A 22973-nucleotide genomic window follows, 5' to 3' on the forward strand; every position below is an offset into this window, starting at 1 on the left:
AGCAAAATGAAAATTTCAACTCCTCAGTCACATGAGCCACATATTGAAGGCTCGTTAGCAGTGCGTGACTGGTGGCCCCGTTTGGACTGTGCAGACGGAACATTCGTGTCATCATAAAGAGCTCTGAGGGCGTTGCAGGCGGTGGGACAGGACGTGGGAGGGTGAGGGGAACTGGTGGCTGTCCTCCAGATGCCGGCCCTCACGCTGTCCTCGTGTCCCAGTCCTTGGCCTGGTGGTGTAAAGGAAGAGGTACCAGGCTCCTGTTTTGATGCAGTTTTATTGTGTGAGGTTTCTTCTATGGTTTTTTCCTACCCAAAATTAGTCTTGTGAAAACACACAGATGCCCTGTGTACACAGAGGAAACGAGGTGATTCTGAAAGTTCTCACTGTTGTTTCAGGTGACGAGAGCAGACGTGGATGTCCAGCCCTACGCGTTCACCACCAAGTCTCTGTTTGTTGGGCACATGGATTATAAGTATCTCCGTTGGCAGGTAAGAGTCTTGTCTTTATTTTTTTTAATTTATTTATTTTGAGATGGAGTATCACTCTTGTTACCCAGGCTGGAGTGCAGTGGCATGATCTTGGCCCACTGCCACCTTTGCCTTTGCCTCCGAGGTTCAAGTGATTCTCCTGCCTCAGCCTCTCGAGTAGCAGGGATTGATTACAGGTGTGCACCACCACGACGGGCTAATTTTTGTGTTTTTTTAGTACAGAGGGGGTTTCACCATGTTGGCCAGGCCGGTCTTGAACTCCTGACTTAAGGTGATCTGCCCACCTTGGCCTTCCAAAGTGCTAGGATTACAGGTGTGAGTCACGCGCACCTGGTGAGAGTCTTGTCTTTAAACAGAAAAAATATATTGGTTTATCTAGGGTAATCAAGAACTTGAAATTTATCATCATAAAGAAAACTCGTCTGAGCTCTGGGGATGCATAATAACAGGTCACATGTCTCTGATATAATTCAGGGGAGGCAGCCAGCTGCTAGTGTGGATTTCTGCATTTTGTTAACATAAAATGAAATTCTCTTTGTGTCATTTCTAACTCTGTTATCAGAAATGGCATATATACAGTTTAAAAGCATGAAGCAGGCCGGGCACGGTGGTTCACGCCTGTAATCCCAACACTTTGGGAGGCCAAGGCAGGTGGATAACCTGAGGTCAGAATTTCAAGATCGGCCTGGCCAACATGGCGAAACTCCGTCTCTACTAAAAATACAAAAATTAGCTGGGCGTGGTGGTGGGCACCTGTAATCCCAGCTACTTGGAAGGCTGAGGCAGGAGAATCACTTGAACCTGGAAGGCAGAGGTTGCAGTGAGCCGAGATTGTGCCATTGCACTCCAGCCTGGGCGACAAGAGTGAAACTGTCTCAAAAATAAATAAATAAATAAAAAGCATGAAGCAATGTTTTCACACTATAATTTTATAAATTGTGAAGAAAGTAATTCCTAAGACATGGGAGGGTTCTCAGTTATCCCAGTTTTTGTGTTTTGTGATGTCACTGGTAAAAAGAGGAGTCATTTCTCTCAGTGTCATGGCTAGCATTTCATTGAGCTCTACAGGGTTCCTCCTCCCTTTTTTGATGTTTAAATAAATAATATGGACTTTTTTCTCACTGCTTTATTTTATGGTGTTTAGGAGACCTACTTTTTTTTTTTTTTTTTTGAGACAGAGTCTCTCTCTTTCGCCCAGGCTGGAGTGCAGTGGCACTATCTCAGCTCACTGCAAGCTCCACCTCCCACGTTCACGCCATTCTCCTGCCTCAGGCTCCCAAGTAGCTGGGACTACAGGCTCCTGCCACCACGCCCAGCTAAGTTTTTTGTATTTTTAGTAGAGACGGGGTTTCACCATGTTAGTCAGGATGGTCTCGATCTCCTGACCTCATGATCCACCCGCCTTGGCCTCCCAAAGTGCTGGGATTACAGGCATGAGCCACTGCATCTGGCCCTACTTTTTTTTTTTTAACATGATTCTCCTGTAAGATTATTAGGTCTGGTTGGGCATGTGTGAGTGACTTCTGGGATGTGCTGGACAAGAAGCTTGTGGGTGAGTGTGCTTTCAGTGACAAGGTCTGGCTGTGTTAGGTTGTAGACACTCCTGGGATCCTGGACCACCCTCTGGAGGATAGGAACACCATTGAGATGCAGGCCATCACTGCCCTGGCCCACCTCCGTGCTGCGGTCCTGTACGTGATGGATTTGTCTGAGCAGTGTGGCCATGGGCTGAGGGAGCAGCTAGAGCTCTTCCAGAACATCAGACCTCTCTTCATCAACAAGGTGTGTGTGGTCACTCATGTTTTGCTTCATATCCTGCAGTATGAGAATAATGATTTCATTATTTTTCTTCCTTGCCTAGCCTCTCATAGTTGTAGCCAACAAATGTGATGTGAAGAGAATAGCTGAACTTTCTGAAGATGATCAGGTAAATCACGTTAATATTTTAAATATTTCTTACTTACCAATTCTGAATTCTCATCTCAGACAACCAAAGTTTAGATGAAGGAATTTTAGCAATACTAGTCCACAATTGTATTTTATAGTTGAGATAATATCCTCAGTGGTTTAGTGAAATGACATAATAAAAACGTAGTTATTGGCAAACTAAAACTAAAACATAGGTTTCTGGATTCCTACTTTGTTCTTGAGTGTGTAGAACTATCTGTATTTGATGGGCTGAACTTTTGGAAAATGTGATTACTTAGGAGAGAACTGTTGGAGGAGGGTGCTCACAGGTGTTAATTCATAAAACAGGTTCTGTGATTAAATGAGTTTGGAAACGAATGATTGAGTGAAGGAGAAGGAGGATCTTGGAATTTGGGGCTTTCTGGATCTATGAGTGAGACGTGCCTGCTAGCTTTCTCCAAGAGACAGGCAGTATTGTTGGACATAATTTTTCAAACTAATTGAATCCTACAACCCTTTTTTTTTTTTTTTTTTGAGACGGAGTCTGGCTCTGTCGCCCAGGCTGAAGTGCAGTGGCGTGATCTTGGCTCACTACAAGCTCCGCCGCCCGGGTTCTCCTGCCTCAGCCTCCTGAGTAGCTGGGACTACAGGCGCCCGCCACCACGCCCGGCTAATTTTTTGTATTTTTAGTAGAGATGGGGTTTCACCGTGTTAGCCAGGATGGTCTTGATCTCCGGACCTCGTGATCCACCCGCCTTGGCCTCCCAAAGTGCTGGGATTACAGGCGTGAGCCACCGCGCCTGGTCCTACAACCCTTTTTAATAGGCGTCCTTCATGATAAATGCTTTTAGAAGCATGCATTGGTAGAGTGGCTTTCAAATTGTGGTCCTGGACCAGCCATGTCAGCATCACCTTCTTAATTTCTTCCTTAATTTCCTCATTGATCCATTGGTCATTCTGGGACATGTTTATAATTCCCATGGGTGTCTTTTTTTACAGCTTTGAAAGTTTCTCTGGGTATTGATTTCTAGTTTTATTCCATTGTGGTCTGAAAAGATACTTGACATGATTTTAATTTTTAAAAATTGATGAGATTTGTTTTTTGGCCTAACATATGGTCTATCCTGGAGAATGTTCCATGGACTGAGGAGAAGAATGTGTATCATGCAGTGGTTGGATGACATGTTCTGTAGATGTTTGGTCTACAGTGCACTTTTTTTTGTTCTTTGAGACGGAGTCTTCCTATGTCGCCCAGGCTGGAGTGCAGTGGCACGATCTCGGCTCACTGCAGCCTCTGCCTCCCAGGTTCAAGTGATTCTCCTGCCTCAACCTCCCAAGTAGCTGGGATTACAGGCACGTGCCACCACACCTAGCTAATTTCTTGTATTTTTAGTACAGACAGGATTTCACCATGTTGGCCAGTCTGGTCTCAAACTTCTGACCTTAAGTGATCCGCCCGCCTTGGCCTCCCAAAGTGTTGGGATTGCAGGTGTGAGCCACGGCACGTGGCCTACAGTGCACTTTAAATCCAATATTTGTTGATTCTTTTTTGCCTAGGATCTGTCTAATGTTGAGAGCCTGATGTTGATGTCCCCAAGTATTATTGGCCCCTTTATTATTATATAATGATCTTCTTGTCTCTTTTTACTGTTTTTGACCTAAAATCTGCTTTATCTGATAGGAGTGTAGCTACTCCTACTTGCTTTTGGTTTCCATCTGTATAGAATATCTTTTTGTATCTCCTCGTTTTCAGTCTATGTGTGTCTCTACAGGTTAAGTGAATTTCTTGGATACTTTTTCATGTTTTCGTGATAGTGATTATCGTCTTCACTTCCAGATGTAGGACTTTCTTAAGTATTTCTTGTAAGGCTGGTCTACTAGTGATGAATTCTCTCAGTTTTTGGTTTTCTCGGAAAGAATTTATTTCTCCTTATTTCCGAAGGATAGCTTTGCTGGATGTAGTATAGTTGGCTGGCAGTCTTCTTTTTCTTTTCCAACACACTGAATATATATCACCCCATTCCCTCCTGGCGTGCAAAGTTTCTGCAAGGAAATCCGCTGTTAGTCTAATGGGGATTTTCTTATATGTGACTTGAAGCTTTTCTCTAGCTGTTTTTAGAATTTCCTTTGTATTTGATATTTGACAGTTTGACTATAATGTGGCTTGGGGAAGACCTTTCTGGGCTGACTCTATTTGGGAATCTTTGAACTTCCTGGTTTTAGATGTCCGTACCTCTCCCCAGTCTTGGAAAGTTTTCAGCTATCTCATTACATAGGTTATTAAGCCTTTTCCCGTCTCCTTCTTGAACTCCCATAATACCAACGTGTATTCTCTTAATGTTTTCCTGTAAATCTTGTAGGCTCGTTTCATTCTTTTTCATTCTTACTGCTTTTTTTTTCTCTGACTAGGTAGTTTCAAATGACAGATTTTTCTTCTGCTTCATCCAGTTTGCTGTTAAAACTGCCTATTGTATTCTCTCATCCATTGAATTCTTCAGCTATAGGATTTCTGTTTGGCTCTTTTTTATAATTTCTGTCTCAATTTAATTTCTTGTTCATATCATGAAATTGTTTTCCTGATTTTGTTGAATTGTCTATCTGTATTTTCTTGTTTCTCATTGAGTTTCTTTCAGAAAAATTATTTTGAATTCTCTTTCTGGCAACTCATGATTTCCTTTTCATTAGAGTCTGTTCCTAGAGAGTTAATATTCCTTTCGTGATTTCTTATTTCCTTGCTTTTTCATGTTTCTTGTGTCCCTTCATTGATGTCTCTGCATCTGGTGGAACAATGGCCTCTTTCATACTTTCTTCTCGATTGGCTTTCGTGGAGAGAGGCTTTCACCTCACTGGGTTTGAACGTGCCGTTTGGGGAGGGAGCCGTGACTTTCTGGATAGGAGCAGTGACATTGTTTCTGTGCAGCTTCCTCACCTCCACGAAATGTTGGCAGTAACTGGGTGGCTCCGTGGCCTCAGCTCTGGAAGTTTGTGCCAGCAGTGGTGTACGTTTTTAATGTCCTTGGTGTCAAGGGCTTTTGGGGTCCTGCTATTCTTGTTTTTCCCACAATAGGGGACTTATCTGAAGGGATCTTTCTGGGTGTCAGGTCTGAGATGGTCTACAAGCAGCTGCTATGGTACTGGGTTCCAGCTACAGGTACTCAGAGTAGCTGTGGGACTGGGGTCCTAGCCTTAGGGTCTTGTGTGCCTATCATGGTATCTGGCCTTGGTGTGCAGGTTTGCTCTCTGTGGTGGATCTGTGATCCTGAAGCACTCCTAGCAGCTTAGGCCCACAGGGCCAGGTTGTAGCTGTGACTCCACCCATGGGGTCAGGGCACAGTCCTGGCCTGACTCCAAGGAAGAAGTACTCTGGAGGTTTGAGCCTGGGAAGCAGGGTAGAGCTGCACTTCAGAAACCTGAGCCAGTAGGGAGGGCTTAGTGTCAGCTTGAGGGGACGAGGCACTGTGTAGTGGTAACTCTGGACCCTGGGATGGTGGGGCCCAGCAGTATCCCAGACCCTGTGATGCTGAGCGAGGTGGCAGCAAGGACCCCAGAATGGACCAGTCCGGCTGTCATTTGGGCTTTGGAGGACAGGGAGGAGGACAGCAGTGACTCCGTTTCCTGGAAAGAGTGGTGACTCTCCAGCTCAGACTGTAGGGTTAGTCCAGCTCCAGGGAGCAGGTGCTGGAGCTGTTTGCCTGGTGGGGCAGGTGCCTCGGCTCAGCCCCTGCCCTGTTTCCCTGGGACGTGGAGTACAATGTCAGCTCCTCCCCATGGTGCATGGCTGATTAGCTTGGGCCTGAGGGTTGTGACTCTTCTGGGTGGCCCAGGCACTGTTTCCTTGGGATACAAGGTATCTCTTCAGTGTAGGTGCTGGGATATGTGACCATTCTGGGCATTTCCCAGGAGGCCGCGCACTGCTTCAGCTCCGGCAGCAGGGAGACAGGGGTGCCCGGAGAGGCCACAGTGCTATTTACCTGGAGGCAGGGTACCGTTGGGTGCTGGGGCAAGGGCCGGGAGAGGGGCTCCGCCTCCACCAAGCCCTGCTGGGAAGGAGCTCCGCCTCCACCAAGCTCTGCTGGGAAGGGGCTCCACCTCCACCAAGCCCTGCTGGGAAGGGTGTAGCAGCTGCTCACAGCTTTGGGGATGTTGGGCCACCAGGTTTGGGTAGTTTGGAGGCAGTTTAGCCTCAGGGATGAAGGGGAGCTGTGGCCACTTTCCCCTGAGCAAGACGTACTGCAGCCGCAGTTCCAGTCCCAAGATGACGGAGTATAGCCGCCCCATGGGCCCAACAGACGGGGCCCAGTGTCAGCTCCTTCTGTGTGGGAGCTTAGCTGCGAGGACGCCAGGGGACTCCAGTGGTGAGGGCTGTGGGTGTCCAGAGTGGTGGTGGGAGCTGCTGCCATCCTCTTGCTTACCCTTCGCTGTAGGGAGAACCTCCTCCTGGGACCCGTTGCATCCCGCCTGTGGGGGGATTGTTGGCAGCCCAGCGTTTTTTTTGTTTGTTTGGTTGGTTGGTTTGTTTTAAGACGGAGTCTCACTCTGTCGCCCAGGCTGGAGTGCAGTGGCCGGATCTCAGCTCACTGCAAGCTCTGCCTCTCGGGTTCACGCCATTCTCCTGCCTCAGCCTCCCGAGTAGCTGGGACTGCAGGCGCCCGCCACCTCGCCTGGCTAATTTTTTATATTTTTAGTAGAGACGGGATTTCACCGTGTTAGCCAGGACAGTGTGTATCTCCTGACCTCATGATCCGCCTGCCTCGGCCTCCCAAAGGCTGGGATTACAGGCTTGAGCCACCGTGCCTGGCCCCCAGTGTTTTCTCTGGGCTGTATTTCATCGTTTTTCTACTCACCAGGGTGCCTGTCACTCCTGTGATGCCCTCTGGAGCTCCCCCTCAGTTACTAACATGTAGTTGTTCGTTATTCTGATTGCCTTTGTTGTAAGGGACAGATGTGAGGGGCTACGAGTCAGCCATCTTGTTGATGTCATTTGTATTTTCTTGATCATAGAAGAATATGAAGAAAATAACTGTTTTTAGGATATGTCTGTTTTTTAAGACTTTGAAACAGCCACAGATGTTGAACAGTTCACATTTGCAACCTCCATTTGCAGAACTGTACAGTTTGTTCCATAGGGAACTGGAAATAAATAATACATCTCTCATTTTTTCTTTGTATTCCCAGAAAATATTTACAGATTTGCAGACTGAAGGATTCCCTGTAATAGAGACCAGCACCCTGACTGAGGAAGGTGTTATTAAAGTTAAAACAGAGGTCAGTGCTGCCTTAAGTCAGGTATCAGTCTTTTTACTATCTGTTGTTTGATTCAAGTCAGTCATGGGGAGAAAATAGTTTTCTTTCTAGACATTATTACACTTGGAGCCCTCGCGGTAGCGAGGCGGGTGGCGTGCGAGAGCGAGGCGTGAAGACAGACCCCTCTAAGACCCACTTTCCCTGCGCCCAGTGGACAGTGGGGTTTGAGGGGATGCTTTGCTGTTGTCACCCCAAACAACTTTACCCTAAAGCAGCTGTTGTCTCTGGCCTTCTAATATTTCAGTAGCAAGTACAGTGAAAATTATTTTTATGGAACCTGTTCAGAAGTAGAAGGGAGAAAAGTCTGAAAAGCAGAACAGCTTTTGCAGGAGGCAGTCTGCTGCTGGATTTCACGTGCTGTCCTAATTACTTTCTACTTCACGTTGTTTTTATCTCAAAGAAAAGGACACTCCTGGCCGGGCGCGGTGGCTCATGCCTGTAATCCCAGCACTTTGGGAGGCCGAGGCGGGCGGATCACCTGAGGTCGGGAGTTCGAGACCAGCCTGGCCAGCATGGTGAAACCCCGTCTCTCCTAAAAATACAAAATTAGCTGGGCATGGTGGCGCATGCCTGTAATCCCAGCTACTCGGGAGGCTGAGGCAGGAGAACAGCTTGAACCCAGGAGGCAGAGGTTGCGGTGAGCCGAGATCGCACCACTGCACTCCAGCCTGGGCAACAAGAGTGAGACTCTGTCTCAAAAAAAAAGAAGGTGCTCCTGATGCCGTGGTTGCACCCAGGGATTTAAAAAGAAGGCGGTCCTGATGCCGTGGTCGCACTCAGGGATTTAAAAAGAAGGCGCTCCTGATGCCGTGGTGGCACCCAGGGATTTGTTGCTCGGGTTAGAGTCCTGAGGGGCAACATTGCCTCCAGTTTGTGACGGGCAGTTGGAGGGCGCCCTGCGCCTGTGCACGGGGTCACTGTGGTGGGAGTGAGGCCCAGGCACTGAAGATGCATCTTCCCTCAGGGCCGCTTCTGCCTGGGCCTCAGAGGGTGTGGCCCCTACATGTTAGTTACCTTGAGGGAAAAGTCTCAGTGGCTCTGATCTGTGGCTTCTGGAATCTGCAGCCAGAGGCTGCTGGAGGCTGTGTTTGTGACTGTGCCTTCTTTTTTACGTTATTAGGCTTGCGATAGGCTTTTGGCTCATCGAGTGGAAACCAAAATGAAGGGAAATAAAGTGAATGAGGTGCTGAATAGACTGCACCTGGCTGTCCCAACCAGGAGGGATGATAAGGTAAGGCGGCTCCTGGGACTGCCGTGGGCTCTCTGCGCTGTCAGCAGGTGGCATCCATGTGCCTTTTCCAGAAGCCTCAGATCCAGCTTCACACGCTCGCAGGTGGATATCATGGGTGGGCCTCAGTTTCACCTCCTTGCGTACAGCGAAGGATAAGAAAGTGCAAAGCGCCACATGGCACCTGTTTCTCACTGCATGACGCGGTCGTCGTGTATCCTTCCAGAAATGTGTCTGACATAGAAGATTAATTTTATTCACTGCATGACACGGCCGCTGTTTATCCTTCCAGAAATGTGTCTGACATAGAAGATTTAATTTTTAAAAAGTTCTTTAAACACAGATGGAAATCTGTTTCATTCTTTAATTTTTCATTTTTTTGGCCGGGGAGGTGGCTCACGCCTGTAATCCCAGCACTTTGGGAGGCCAAGGTGGGAGGATCACTGAAGCCCAGGAGTTCAAGACCAGCCTGGGCAACGTAATGGGACCCTGTCTCTATAAAAAAGTAAAATAAAATAAATTTTCATTGTTTTGTCCATTGTGGATGGGCACACGTCGTTACGCTGTGTCTTCATGTTTTACTGCAAATGTGTCCACACTTCACAATGTGGTGTGGACAGCATTCCTGACCCACAGACGCATTCCTGTCCCACAGACGCCTTCCTGGTGTGTGCTCCACTGACACCGGAGGCTGTGTCCTTCCCTCTGTGTCCTTGACGTGGTCGGGCGCTCACTCTGTCAGCCTTGTGGTGTAAAGATGGTTTTATTGTTGTGTGTTTCTGTAATGATGGGTGCGGTTGAGCTTGTCTGTCTGCTTATTGGCCTTTTCAGAGTTCTTTAGGCTGTTTATGTTTTTCTCACTGATTGGTTATTTTTATATTACAAAGGTTGGATTCTTGTTAGATACACTGTAAATATTTTTTTTCTCTTTTTATCACTTGCCTTTTTAACCTCAAATGTGCTGTACATTTTTATTTTTATTTTTATTTTTTGAGACAGAGTCTGACTCTGTCACCCAGGCTGGAGTGCAGTTGCCGGATCTCAGCTCACTGCAAGCTCTGCCTCCCGGGTTTACGCCATTCTCCTGCCTCAGCCTCCCGAGTAGCTGGGACTACAGGCGCCGCCACCACCCCCGGCTAGTTTTTTTTTTTTGTATTTTTTAGTAGAGACGGAGTTTCACCGTGTTAGCCAGGATGGTCTCGATCTCCTGACCTCGTGATCCGCCCGTCTCGGCCTCCCAAAGTGCTGGGATTACAGGCTTGAGCCACCGCGCCCGGCCACATTTTTAAACTAGTAAAATACATTAATATTTCTGGCTCTTTGGGTTTCCATTGTACATAGAAAGGCTTACCATTCATTCCAAAGTCATTTTAAAAGTATATTTTCTTGCTGGGTGCAGTGGCTTACATCTGTAATCCCAGCACTCTGGGAGGCCGAGGTGGGTGGATCACCTGAGGTCAAGAGTTCGAGACCAGCCTGGCCATCATGGTGAAACCCCATCTCTGCTAAAAATACAAAAATAGTCAGGCGTGCACCTGTAATTCTAGCTACTCAGGAGGCTGAGGTGGGAGAATTGCTTGAACCCGGGAGGCGGAGGTTGCAGTGAGCCAAGATCACTCCATTGCACTCCAGCCTGGGAGACAAGAGTGAAACTCTGTCCAAAAAAAAAAAATTATCTTTTATACTTGCATTAAAAATTAGCTTTTTTAGATAGTCTTCACCATGTCTTGAGTTGGTTCTGTTGTGAGGGTGGAGGTTGCACTCCGTTCCAAGTGATCGGCATTTCTGACCTGAGTATTGGAAATTTTATCTTTCCATTGAATTCTTATATGCACTTGAGTTTATGTCTAAATTTCTTTCATTTATTGATCCAGTGTTGTTTCTTACCACTTTCTTCTTCCGTAATTTTTCACGATAATCGTGATTTCTGTTTTTCCTGGATAAACTTTGGAATCACTGTGTGGAGTTCTCCTGGTCTCTGCGCAAAGTGACCCCGAAACCCTCTCCTTGCCCCTAAAATAATCTGTTGGTTTTAACTGGTCTGGGTATGGTTTTCCGTACCCCTTACACATAGGGAATTTGTTTCTACTTTTTCGGCTTTGTAAGTTTCTCATTCAGCAGGCATTTCACATAAATACTTTTTGTGGTGTCTTCTCAGGAGAGGCCCCCTTTCATCCCTGACGGAGTGGTGGCTCGCAGGAAGAGGATGGAAATTGAGGAGCCCAAGAAGAAGAGGGTATGCTGCCGGAGCTCTTGCCCGGTGTTCTCACTGGGGGAGGCAGGCTGTGTGTGCGTGTCACAGGGGCCTGGGGCATCGAACAGGAGGCGCGGGTGCCCAGGCACCGGCCCCATCAGGCTGCGGACACAGCAGTGAGTCCCCCTGCAGAAGCCCCTGTCATGGAGCTCTTTGGCTTGAGGGAAGATGGCCATGAATAAAATGCATGAGTAGGATGGACAGTCCACAGACGGCCAGAAACAGCTTTCCTACCGGAACCCAAAGGCGGGCCCCACAGGCACTGAAATAAGAAACAACCTTCCTACCAGAAATGGAAGGTGAACCCCACTGATACTGAGGGGATTGGAGAAAATATTGTTTCAAGTGACAAGGGGCAGAGCATTTCTGGATCTGAACGGCAAAAGGAAGCTGATGATCATTTCTCTTTCCATTGCAGGAACGAGATCTTGAGCTGGAAATGGGAGATGATTATATTTTGGATCTTCAGAGTAAGGCCCAGAGTGGGATCATTATTATAAAATGCCAGTTGAACGTGAAGTATTCCAGAAAAGGGGGGAAAGACTTAATGAGTAAAAGTGTTTCAGCCTATTTGTCAATTTCAAGATTAAAAGTTGCATCCTGAGGACCAGGTGTGGTGGCTCACGCCTGCAATCACAACACTGGATTGCTTGTGCCCAGGAGTTTGAGACCAGCCTAGGCAACATGGCAGAACCCTGTCTCTACAAAAAATACAAAGATTAGCCGAGTGTGGTGACATGTGCCTGTAGTCCCAGCTACACGGGAGGCTGAGATGGGAGGATCACTTGACCCTGGGAGGTCGAGGCTGTAGTGAGCAGAAATTGCACCACTGCCCTCCAGCCTGGATGACAGAGCGAGAGACTGTCTCAAAAAAGAAGTTGCATACTGATAGCACTCAGTGGGAGTTCTTCTGTTGTTTCCTGTTGTTTTGGGACGGTGGGGTGACTTGCAGCTTTCTCCGTGTGTGGGTGTTGAGTGAGGGTGATGTGGGAGTTGCTTCCTGTTGTTTTGGGACGGTGGGGTGGTTTTTGTCGCTTTCTCTGCGTGTGGGTGTTGAGTGAGGGTGATGCTGTTGGTGCGGCACGTGGAATTGCACGTCGTGCTCTCTTCTGCGGTGGTCGCTGACTTGCCGTCAGTCACAACTCATTTTACGCACGTAGTACTTGAAGATATTAAAAACTGCTGTAAATGTAACCACCGTTTTTTTAACTTTAGAGTACTGGGATTTAATGAATTCGTCTGAAAAACATGATAAGATACCAGAAATCTGGGAAGGCCATAATATAGCTGATTATATTGATCCAGCCATCATGAAGGTTTGTGTCACTTTTTAAATTGTGGATTGTTTTCCTTTTTGTCATAATATTACTGCTGGAAGATAGCACAGCTTCTGGGCCTGTCCCCTCGATCCTGATTCTGCCCCCGGCACCTCTTCCCCGCCCCGAGACTCTGGCAGGGTGCCGGGCCCGGGATGGGCTCTGCTCTGCTGGGCCCTATTCCTTGAGAGCTTTCCGCTGTCACATCTTTTTCCTGCCTCAGTCCCCTCCCTACATGCTTTTTCTTAGCATATAAATGTCCACAAGTTTTACTCATCCTTTTAAAAAACGAAAACATACTTAAACCGTGTCCTCCATCAGTTGTTATCCTGCCTTCTCAGTTGAGCTGTGTGAAACATGCTTTATATAATACTTGCCCTCTGCATGTCCCACGTTTCCACTCCTTGGTTCCCACAGGCCCTCCATAGTTGAGTTCACATTTTCAGTCTCATGGTCTCTGTGCTCCCTTTGCCTCCATAGCAGATTCTGGGATAGCAGATTCTGGGGGCAGCATCTCAATTTCATTGGTGCTGGAGGAGTGGCCTCAGGGCATCTGCTCTCGCCACTGCTGGGGCCCCCGTCCCGCCCATGCCCTCACTGTCCCTGCAGTGGCCGCCTGCCTTCCCAGCCTCTTCCCCTCTGCAGTCCGCGCTGCCAGGCGTGAGAAGCCTTGAGACTCCCCTCCTCCGACACAGCTGTGCCCGTGCCATCCGCTTCCGTGAGGCCTGGCCCCCCAGCCTCACCCTCTGCACTCCTGGCCAGAGTCTCACGCAGGCACATCTGCCTGTTGGGCTCCTGACTGGGTTGCTTCATTAGGGTGTGATAAACACGCATGTATTTTAGTTTTCATTTTTGTCTTATTTGTATCCAGTGATGTTGTATTTGGGATGACATTAGAACGGATACATGGGATGTGGCACGAATTCAGTTTCTCAGGACTGAGTTCCTTTTGTGTGTCTGCTGGGAGCATTGGAAGTGAAGGAGGCAGTCTCTGCACATTTTTAGCCTTGGAATTTAATTGTTTTACAAAAGGGAAACGGTGCACAGCGGTTCCTGACTTGCTGGCAGCTGGCGTTCACGTGGTCTCCATTTTCTTCACAGAACCCTCCCTGTGAGGTAAATGGCACGTAGGCAGGGCCCAGGTGGGACCGGACCAGGGCAATCGCTCTGTCTTTCGAGGCAGGGAAACATAGCTTATATATACACACTGCCACACTCACTGACTTAGGGGTTTTCTCACTGTTAATTTTGTTTAATTACAACTCTGTTTTTAAAGAAATTGGAAGAATTAGAAAAAGAAGAAGAGCTGAGAACAGCTGCTGGAGAGTATGACAGTGAATCTGAGAGTGAAGATGAGGAGATGCTGGAAATCCGACAGCTGGCAAATCAGATTAGAGAGAAAAAGAAGTTGAAAATTCTGGAGTCCAAAGAAAAGAATACACAGGGACCCAGGATGCCGCGAACTGCTAAGAAGGCAAGTTTGTGTCTTTCCAAAGAGGTGTGATCTCGTTTTTGCAGATTGGATTCCTGTGTGATCATTGCTAAATAACAACTTTCCACCCATTCATGGCCATAAGATTGCACATTGTTATTTTATTGGTTTATGGATTTGCAAGATTGCTCACGTCCTGATCTTTCATATTCTTTACTGTGTCCTTTCTTGGTGATTTTTAGCTTCGAGTTTGGCACTATTCTAGATCCAGTCTTTTTGCAGTTGTACAGAGTAAAACTGTAACCTAAGATTCACAGACATTTAAGGCTATCAGTTAACATTTTCCTGTTCTTTTCTCGCTCTCTCTCTTTTGCGGGGGTGGAGATGGAGTCTTGCTCTGTTGCCCAGGCTGGAGTGCAATGGCAGAATCTCTCCTCACTGCAGCCTCCACCTCCCAGGTTCAAGCAATTCTCCTGCCTCAACCTTCTGAGTAGCTGGGATTACAGGCACCTGCCACTACGCCCCGCTGACTTTTGTATTTTTAGTAGAGATGAGTTTCACCATGTTGGCCAGGCTGGTCTCGAACTCCTGACCTCAAGTGATCTGCCTGCCTTGGCCTCCCAAAGTGCTGAGATTACAGGCGTGAGCCACCGCGCCCGGCTGGTTTTCTTGTTGTTTAATTTCTGCATTAAATCTGGACTCTTTAGCAATTTACAGAAACCTGACCCAGTCTACAAAAGGCAGTTTATTGGCTCTGTGGCAGGGTGGGATGGGGGAAAGAAAGCCCACATGCAGGGCGGTTAACATGTCACCAGAGAAGTCACTTGACATTCAGGATGCCTCTCAGTGGGTCTTCCTGTTTGAACACACAGTTTTCATATGGTGGCAAGTGACTGGTTATGGCGGACTTGGACATTTTTTTACTTCTCCGGGTGGGGCTCAGCCATCTCTGGAAGGAGAGAGGTTGGCACACTGCCTTTGTCTTAGGCCGCCTCGCTAACCTCAGCTTTAGTGTCTCACCTCCGATGGAGACGGTCACTCTCCCCCGTGTTGTGGTGAAGAGCGAACAGATGTAGAGAGGACACTCTCCCCCGTGTGGTGGTGAAGAGCGGACAGACATAGAGGACACTCTCCCCTGTGTGGTAGTGAAGAGCGGACAGACGTAGAGGACACTCTCCCCCGTGTGGTGGTGAAGAGCGGACAGACGTAGAGGGGACACTCCCCCCCGTGTGGTGGTGAAGAGCGGACAGACGTAGAGGGGACACTCCCCCCCGTGTGGTGGTGAAGAGCGGACAGACGTAGAGGGGACACTCCCCCCCGTGTGGTGGTGAAGAGCGGACAGATGTAGAGGGGACACTCCCCCCCGTGTGGTGGTGAAGAGCGGACAGATGTAGAGGGGACACTCCCCCCCGTGTGGTGGTGAAGAGCAGACAGACGTAGAGGACACTCTCCCCCATGTGGTGGTGAAAAGCAGACAGACGTAGAGGATACCTGATGCTTCCCACGGCAATTGTTCCGTAAATGTTAGTTTCCGTGGGATTTAATTGAGCTATCCAAAAACATGAAAGCGAGGCCCAGTAAAAATTGCAACTTCTAAAATAAGTATAATTGTTGCAAAATATATATACATATATATTGTCTTGAAGTTTTTTTCAGCATTTCATCAAACTAATTTCAAACAAATATTTATTTTTTTCCTTTTCAGGTTCAGAGGACAGTTTTGGAGAAGGAGATGCGCAGTCTTGGTGTTGACATGGATGATAAAGACGACGTGAGTGTGGGGGCGGTTCATGTGTTCATGTGGCGGGATACACCTTTTTAATAAAGAAAACTGGCCAGATGTGGTGGCTCACGTCTGTAATCCAGGCACTTTGGGAGGCCAAGGCACGCTGGAAGATCATGAGGTCAGGGGTTCGAGACCAGCCTAGTCAACATTGTGAAACCCGGTCCGTACTGAAAAAAAGTACAAAAAATTAGCCGGGCGTGGTGGTGCCTGCCGGTAATCCTAGCTACTCAGGAGGCTGAGGCAGGAGAATTGCTTGAACCCGGAAAGCAGAGGTTTCAGTGAGCTGAGATCACACCACTCTACTCCAGCCTGGGTGACAGAGTGAGACTCCATCTCAGAAAAAGAGAAAAGAAAAGAAGGAAGGAAAAAGGGAAGGAAAGGAAGGAAAGAAAACAAACCAGGGTTTTGGAAAGCCGTGGGAAATGACAGCAAAAGAAATGAGAGCTTCCAGTTTTCGTCTTTAGAGATTTTCTGGCCCTGGGGCTGGGTTGAGGATTCCCTGACCCTGGGTCTGGGTTGAAGTGGTGGTGGGTTGAGGCTGCAGTCCAGCCTGGGCGACAGAGCAAGACTATCTCAAAAAAAAAATAAAAAGCTTCACAGCCCGCAGGAGGCAGCTCTGTGCGTATCCAGGGTGTGTCCACAGCAGCACCAGGCGGCGCCGTGACGTGCCCAGGGTGTGGCTGCAGACCCCGTCCTCTAGATGTGCAGTCTGCAGTTTCTGTCTGACAGTTTCTGTCTGACGGTTTCTGTCTGATGGTTGTCCCTTTGTGTTCATATCAGTAACCCCCAAAACGGGACGATGAGGGACAGAGTGTTATTTATGTCTGAAATACAAATCGTGATGCTATACTCTAATAATCACTTTTAAATGAGAGTTCTAAGTTTCTGTAAGTGGAGTTAAAATAAGCTTTCTTACATAAAGCAGCTTCTGTTAAGCGAATAAGAATATTTGACCAACAATTAATGTGAAATTGTTACAATTAATGTGAAATTGTTACTAATGTGAACTTAAAATGGTGTCACTAATATGAAAATATGTATTTTCAAGATCTTTAGCCCGTGTGGTAATGGTTCAAACACTCCTCTCCTCCCCTCTTGCTGGAGTGACCTCATGCCTGTTGCTGAGCCGGGGAGCAGGGCCGGGGTCCTGAGCGCTGAGCCCGGGAGCAGGGCCGGGGTCCTGAGCGCTGAGCGTTGCTTTCCCTGCTTTGCAGGCCCACTACGCAGTCCAGGCAAGAAGATCCCGGAGCGTCACTAGGAAAAGAAAGCGGGAAGACTCCGCTCCCCCGTCCTCTGTGGCCCGGAGTCGGAGCTGCTCTCGAACTCCACGTGACGTTTCTGGTCTTAGGGATGTCAAGGTCAGTCTCTGTGTTGTGTAATGTGATAAAATGACAGCCCCTGTTGTTTATTGCACAGGGTTCAGGGCAAACACCCGCAGTTGCCATTTGCAGGAGCTATGCAGGGGTTGTGTGCACTGCCTGCCCTTGTTTTGTGGCATCCTTTAGAGGAGAGCACGGGCCAGGGTACAAGTGGACGCCCCTGGACAGCTGCCCTGGATGGACCCCTCCGTGGCACTTTCCTTTTGCGGAGGGTGGCCAGAGCATGGTCTGACAGCACCGGCAGTCTGGGCTCAGGCCCCGTTGTCTGAAGAGGGCCAGGAAGTGGCCACTGCTGAGCACCAGGAGACCTCAAGTCCCAGGAAGCCCCCTGTGGGAGGAACAGCCAGAGGGAACTCCTGGGTCGATTGGCAGGTGATCCTGCTCATCCTTAGGTTGCAGGATTGTTCCCCCCAGGTGGAGAGCTTGAGTTGCATTTAGTTCATTTGTAATGTCTTTTGGCAAAGACACTTTAGATGTACACAGTCTCTCTTGGTGAAATGTCCTTTTATTAAACACAACAACTTTTAGTTTCAACATTGTGGCAATGGAGATGCAGGAGAAAGTCTGTGTGTGAACTGCAGTCTCCTTCATAGAAGCCTGAGCTTCACTACTCTGTGCCGTTGCCATCTTGAAACCTGGCTGTTAATATTGGCATTACCACTTGTCAATCAGACCTGAGCAAAACAGGTTCACGGGCCTGAGTCCTTAGGTTGTATAAGAGGGAGTTAAAACAGATGTGTTCTGACCTTCTAGGTCTAAAATGTAGCTAGTCCTGGGTGTAAAGCTTGTCCTAGGTATGATTTTCATCCAGTCTTTATACAAAAATATTCATTGAGTTCCTGCAGATACTGTGCTGGGCTTAAGAGAAAAGAGATGTTACAGGGTCTCTTCACTGAACAGACTGGAACCATTAAAACGGATTGTTACCCAGTAGTTCAAATTCAGAATGGTAAATTGGTTTTTAGCCATGAACATACTTCATTTTTTCTCCTCCTTTTAGATGGTGAAGAAAGCCAAGACTATGATGAAGAATGCCCAGAAGAAGATGAATCGGTTGGGGAAGAAAGGGGAGGCAGACAGACACGTGTTCGATATGAAGCCTAAGCACTTGCTCTCTGGGAAGAGGAAAGCTGGCAAAAAGGACAGGAGATAGTATCCGTTTGATTGTGGCTTGGCTAGACTGTTGCTGTTTATTTCCTGGCTTGGCACAGTGTGGTTTCATGAAACTGGAGTTCTGTATAAACTGAAAAAGACAAAATAAGTAAAGCACTTGTTGCTTTGCTGAAAACTATGGTTAACCCTATATAGATGTGGGAAAGTTTTGTCACTGCATAATATTACAAATATTTTGAGTAGACAATATTTCTACATTTAGTGGAGTATCAGTCGCTTCAGATTTTCAGAACTGGTAAGATTTACTGGTGTAACTGGGTTGTTTTTGATGGAGAAAAACCTTATTTTCTTTTGTAAGAGTTTGGGAGCAAACATGTTTATGAATGTGTCGGAATCCGTGCTTAAAATACCCTCCTAAATTATTTTCTACTCTTATTGTACAGTGTCTCATTGTAATCTGTCTTCAATTATTTTATCCAAAATAAACTTCCAGAAGAAAGTAGTTTTGATTTACTTAGCCATGTTTTGGTTCAGTTATAGTCACTATTGATTTGACCAAATAAAAAGGCAAAAAACATATGACATTTCTATTTTGTTTTAAAGCAAAAATACTTTTGGGGGAGTAAAGTGTTGCTGGAGGCATTAGGCAATTAAATATGGGCATTCTCCTATTTCTGTGGCCTGTCCCTGAAGTATATATGTTCAGTAAAACACAGAAATACCCCCAATACCATCTCAGAAGCACCTGCTGGGGAGCGTTGGGATGAAGAGCTGTGGGGTCGGAGGGACCCGCCCAGGGGTCCATGTGCTCCTGGAGCCCTGAGGACACACAGGGATCCGAGAGCCACCACAGATCAGTTATCAAGTCGCAATCAACATTATAGCTGAGGAAAGGATTTTAGTTGGTCACACTTCTGGATTACATATGGCAATTTTCAAAATTTACCAGGTCTAGGCCGGGTACAGTGGCTCAGGCCTGTAGTCCCAGCACTTTGGGAGGCCAAGGTGGGCAGATCATGAGGTCAGGAGAGCAGCCTGGCCAACTTGGTGAAACACCATCTCTACTAAAAATAGAAAAATTAGCCGTGCTTGGTGATGGGCATCTGTAATCCCAGCTGCCCGGAAGGCTAAGGCAGGAGAATCACTTGAGCCCAGGAGGCGGAGGTTGCAGTGAGCGGAGATTGTGCCATTGCACTCCTGCCTATGTGACAGAGCAAGACTCCATGTCAAAAAAAAATTTTACCAGGTCTGGTTTTTGAAATTCTTTCTCCGTATTAAACACCAAAACCTAATATGTAGTTACTTTGTGTTCAACAACAGTATGTTTTAAAGCAAGTATGTCTTTATTTGTAAGCATATTACTGAAATGTAATCAAATGAACAGAAGTGGATAAACATCGAGTCACTTGGCTGAGACCATACACATCTTCTGTACTGCTCGTATTAGGAATGTAATATCTGTAAGCCTAAATTCATTTGAAAGGTGAACTTAAATGCACATCGCCAAGGCTTAAGATGCAAAATTGAATGTCTTTTTTAAAAAATGCAACCTTGTGTTGCACTTGGAAATAAGTGATTTAGAAAGAAACAGATGAAGCAGAGACCCCTCCTGACCTTGGAGGCTTGGATAAAGCTGTGGGAAGGCAGCCTCACGGTCCAGCCAGGCTAGTCCGCCTGCGTCAGAACTCTCAAGCTCTCCCCAAGACTTTCAGGATCAGCCGCTGTTCATCGACCAAGTGCTTATAAAATGGAAACTGGGACAAGGGAAACGTTAAATTTCCTCCCTGCCACCAGGCAGATGAGAAATACAGAAATAAAGGAAAGGGAAAATGAAGACATGACAAAGTTGATGGAAATGAGTGATTTATAGCTGATGGGCAATCACATGCCCCTTTCGCCCTGTGTTGGGTGTGTTGTTGCCTCGATGGTGTGTCTGCCTGCACTGAGAGCATTCCACACAGCTGACTCGACCTCCCTGCCTCTCACACTCTGTGTGAAGCTCCACAAACTGGGTCACATCATCCAGGTGAGGCCACCACTGGTACAGAAACTTCTCGGCAATGGTTCTTAGCCAGGGGGTGACTTTGACTTTGCCCCTGGCCCCCTCTCCAGGAGCTCCCGCAGCTCCTCCTGGGACAGGTAGAGGATGCTTTTCTTTTCACTGGGATCCAGGTTCACGGTGACATTTTTCCTCACAAGCAGAAGGTAACAAATGTCATGCTGTCCCCAAATTCTGTCTGATTTTGCCTTGTGGTGATAGATTGTCATGAACACAATGTCCTCTGGAGAAATCTGACAGAAATTGGTGCAGTGTTAACAACACACATGTAAAACAGAATTTACAGAAAAATAGAGAAAATAAACACATTGTTTTCCTCAAAGAAAATGAACACTTTCTTTTGGTAATTGATAACTTCCAAAACCTCAATTTTAGCTAAGTAAATTTTTGTGGACTCAAGTCTGAATGATAAACTGGCTTTGGTTTCTTGGTTCCAGTAAACCTGTCTGTGTCTTCATTTAAAGAACTAAACCTGTCACACACACATCCTCAACAGAAAATCCCATAGAAACCGGCCAGCACTGTCAGGAGAACATCCGTCCTCTCTTAAAGATGTTCTTGAATGGATGAAGTTAACACATATGCTCACAGGATCCTGGACATTCTTTCTAGTGGACACTTGAATTTCCTCTTTGGTGTGTGGCCGACAGATTCCTGCATAGTCTCAACCCTGCCTGGGACACACAAAGACTCACACTGCCCCATCTACAGCTACATTCACGTTCCCATCCACAGCCCATCCACAGCCCCATCCACAGCCCCATCCTTCATCCTCACGGTGCTTCATGAGGCCAACAGCACAGATCCAGCCTGGACTTTGTTCAGCTTCTGCCCACTGCCAACCTGGACTCCCGTGGACACAGCCGTGACTGCGTGCTGTGCGTACCTGCTCCCCAGGAATTCCCAGTTCTGCTTGCAGATGCCTCTGGGCCGCCCGCCTCACTCCGATGGCATCGTTTTCTTCCAGTTCTGCTGGGTTGTATAATGGGTGGCTACAACGGGAGTCGGTAAAATACCCTGGAAAAAAATGCATGGGAATATCCCTCTTTATTCCTGAAAAGTGAATATATTAAATACAAATGCAGACGCTTCAGGTAAAAGCATCATCCGTCATCAGCAGATGACGGCCTAGCAGGGGAGGAGTGGGTTTGTCACGGGCTCTCAGAGCAGCATCCGCCTCCAGCCTCCACGGCCGTGGGCTTGGTGAGGGTCTTCCACATGACCCCCTGGCAGGGCTGGCCCTGGCTGCTCCCGCGGCCCTTCCTGCAGATGTGCACACACGTCCCGTGGCACTATCCCAGTATGTCGTGGGAGAGGGACTGGTTCCCACTCCGTTTTGTACCCACAGGGGACCTGAGATGCCATGGGATGGCAGGAGGAGGTGGTGGGGCTGTGGGGTGGGTGGCTGCAGTAGCTGGGCTGAGAAAGCTGGGCTGCACTTGGAAGGTGGTGATGAGTGAGCATGGTTTCATAGGAAGACTCTGCTGGAATACCTTTGACCAAGTTTTCTTACTGAAAGATTCTACCTAATTTACTCAAGTAACAGCAATGGTGCTATGACGGGAGGTCACACTCTCAGTAAATCTCTGCTCCCTGTCGTTCGTTCCTCAGACCCTCAGTGCTTCCTTGGGTCACTCTGCAGGAGTTTGTCTAAAGCCGAATCCACTCTTCCAAGTACAAGAGCTGGCACTCCCACCTGCCCCTATGTATCCTGGAGGCAGCTAACACATGAAAGGAAATCTTAGCTCCAGGGGCTTTATTTGCAAACTGTTGACTCTGTGCTACAGTTGAGCCTCTTAACTTTGCAGCTCCTGAATTTTTCTGCAACAAACTCTGCATTCAGTTCCATCAAGGAGCCAGTGGGTACAATTTGACCAGCAAACATGGTGGTGGATTTCACAAAGGGCAGGATCAACCCACGGCGGATCCGAGGAAGAACTAAGGGAGGACAAACCTCCTCAGACACAGCTGGCCATGCTTAGCCCTTCGCTTTAATGGGTCAGGCAAGGTCTGGTTTTGAAAATTTGAGGACAGCATAGGCCAAGACACTTTAAATGACCACAATTGACGTAAATGCTGTTCCCCTCTAAAAAGAAATTTTTAAAGTTGTAATTTTAAGAAGTACAGGATAATTAAAACTCTAAGACCTGTAAGATAACAATTTTTATTATTACCTAGTTAATTTTATGCTAAATGCTATTTATTTTAATCCCCCTAAATCCTTAGGTTGATAAATTCCTCTGCATTTAAGTAACTTGGCATTGCAAAGAAACAACAAAACAAAAAACCCAGAAACTCATATAGTTTCTTAATTTTTTTTTTTTTGAGATGCAGTCTCACTCTGTCGCCTAGGTGGGAGTGCAGTGGCGCAATCTCGGCTCACTGCAACCTCCGCCTCCCAGGTTCAAGCAATTCTCCTGCCTCGGCCTCCTGAGTAGCTGGGACTGCAGGCGCCCGCCAGCACACCCAGCTAGTTTTTTATGTATTTTTAGTAGAGACGGGCTTTCACCGTGTTAGCCAGGATGGTCTCGATCTCCTGACCTCGTGATCTGCCGGCCTCGGCCTCCCAAAGTGCTGGGTAAACAGGCGTGAGCCACCGCGCCCCACTTAACATTAACATTTTAGGCCGGGCGCGGTGGCTCAAGCCTGTAATCCCAGCACTTTGGGAGGCCGAGACGGGCGGATCACGAGGTCAGGAGATCG

At 47.4% G+C, this 22973-nt stretch overlaps 2 protein-coding genes across 2 annotated transcripts in view; one reads left to right on the top strand and one right to left on the bottom strand.

Moving 5' to 3' along the window:
• The window catches only part of GTPBP4 (GTP binding protein 4), a 28261-nt gene extending 9548 nt beyond the window's left edge, over positions 1–18713 (top strand). The window contains exons 6-17 of the mRNA XM_008002098.3: positions 399–491; positions 2082–2273; positions 2353–2418; positions 7575–7664; positions 8824–8934; positions 11090–11167; positions 11604–11655; positions 12401–12501; positions 13778–13975; positions 15639–15704; positions 16934–17077; positions 18099–18713. Of these exons, the coding sequence (XP_008000289.1) occupies positions 399–491; positions 2082–2273; positions 2353–2418; positions 7575–7664; positions 8824–8934; positions 11090–11167; positions 11604–11655; positions 12401–12501; positions 13778–13975; positions 15639–15704; positions 16934–17077; positions 18099–18251 (1344 nt within the window). The 3' untranslated portion in view covers positions 18252–18713. The remainder of the gene's footprint in view (positions 1–398; positions 492–2081; positions 2274–2352; positions 2419–7574; positions 7665–8823; positions 8935–11089; positions 11168–11603; positions 11656–12400; positions 12502–13777; positions 13976–15638; positions 15705–16933; positions 17078–18098) is intronic.
• A 1362-nt stretch (positions 18714–20075) lies between these two features.
• Positions 20076–22859, bottom strand: LOC103237761 (isopentenyl-diphosphate delta-isomerase 2-like). The gene is given in 3 exon segments (XM_008002101.3): positions 20076–20314; positions 20317–20503; positions 21157–22859. Coding segments are annotated over 3 exon segments (573 nt in total). The 5' UTR covers positions 21304–22859.
• Positions 22860–22973: the final 114 nt, after the last annotated feature.

This window comes from Chlorocebus sabaeus, chromosome 9, assembly GCF_047675955.1.
Source record: "Chlorocebus sabaeus isolate Y175 chromosome 9, mChlSab1.0.hap1, whole genome shotgun sequence".
Classification (NCBI taxonomy): Eukaryota; Metazoa; Chordata; class Mammalia; order Primates; family Cercopithecidae; genus Chlorocebus; species Chlorocebus sabaeus.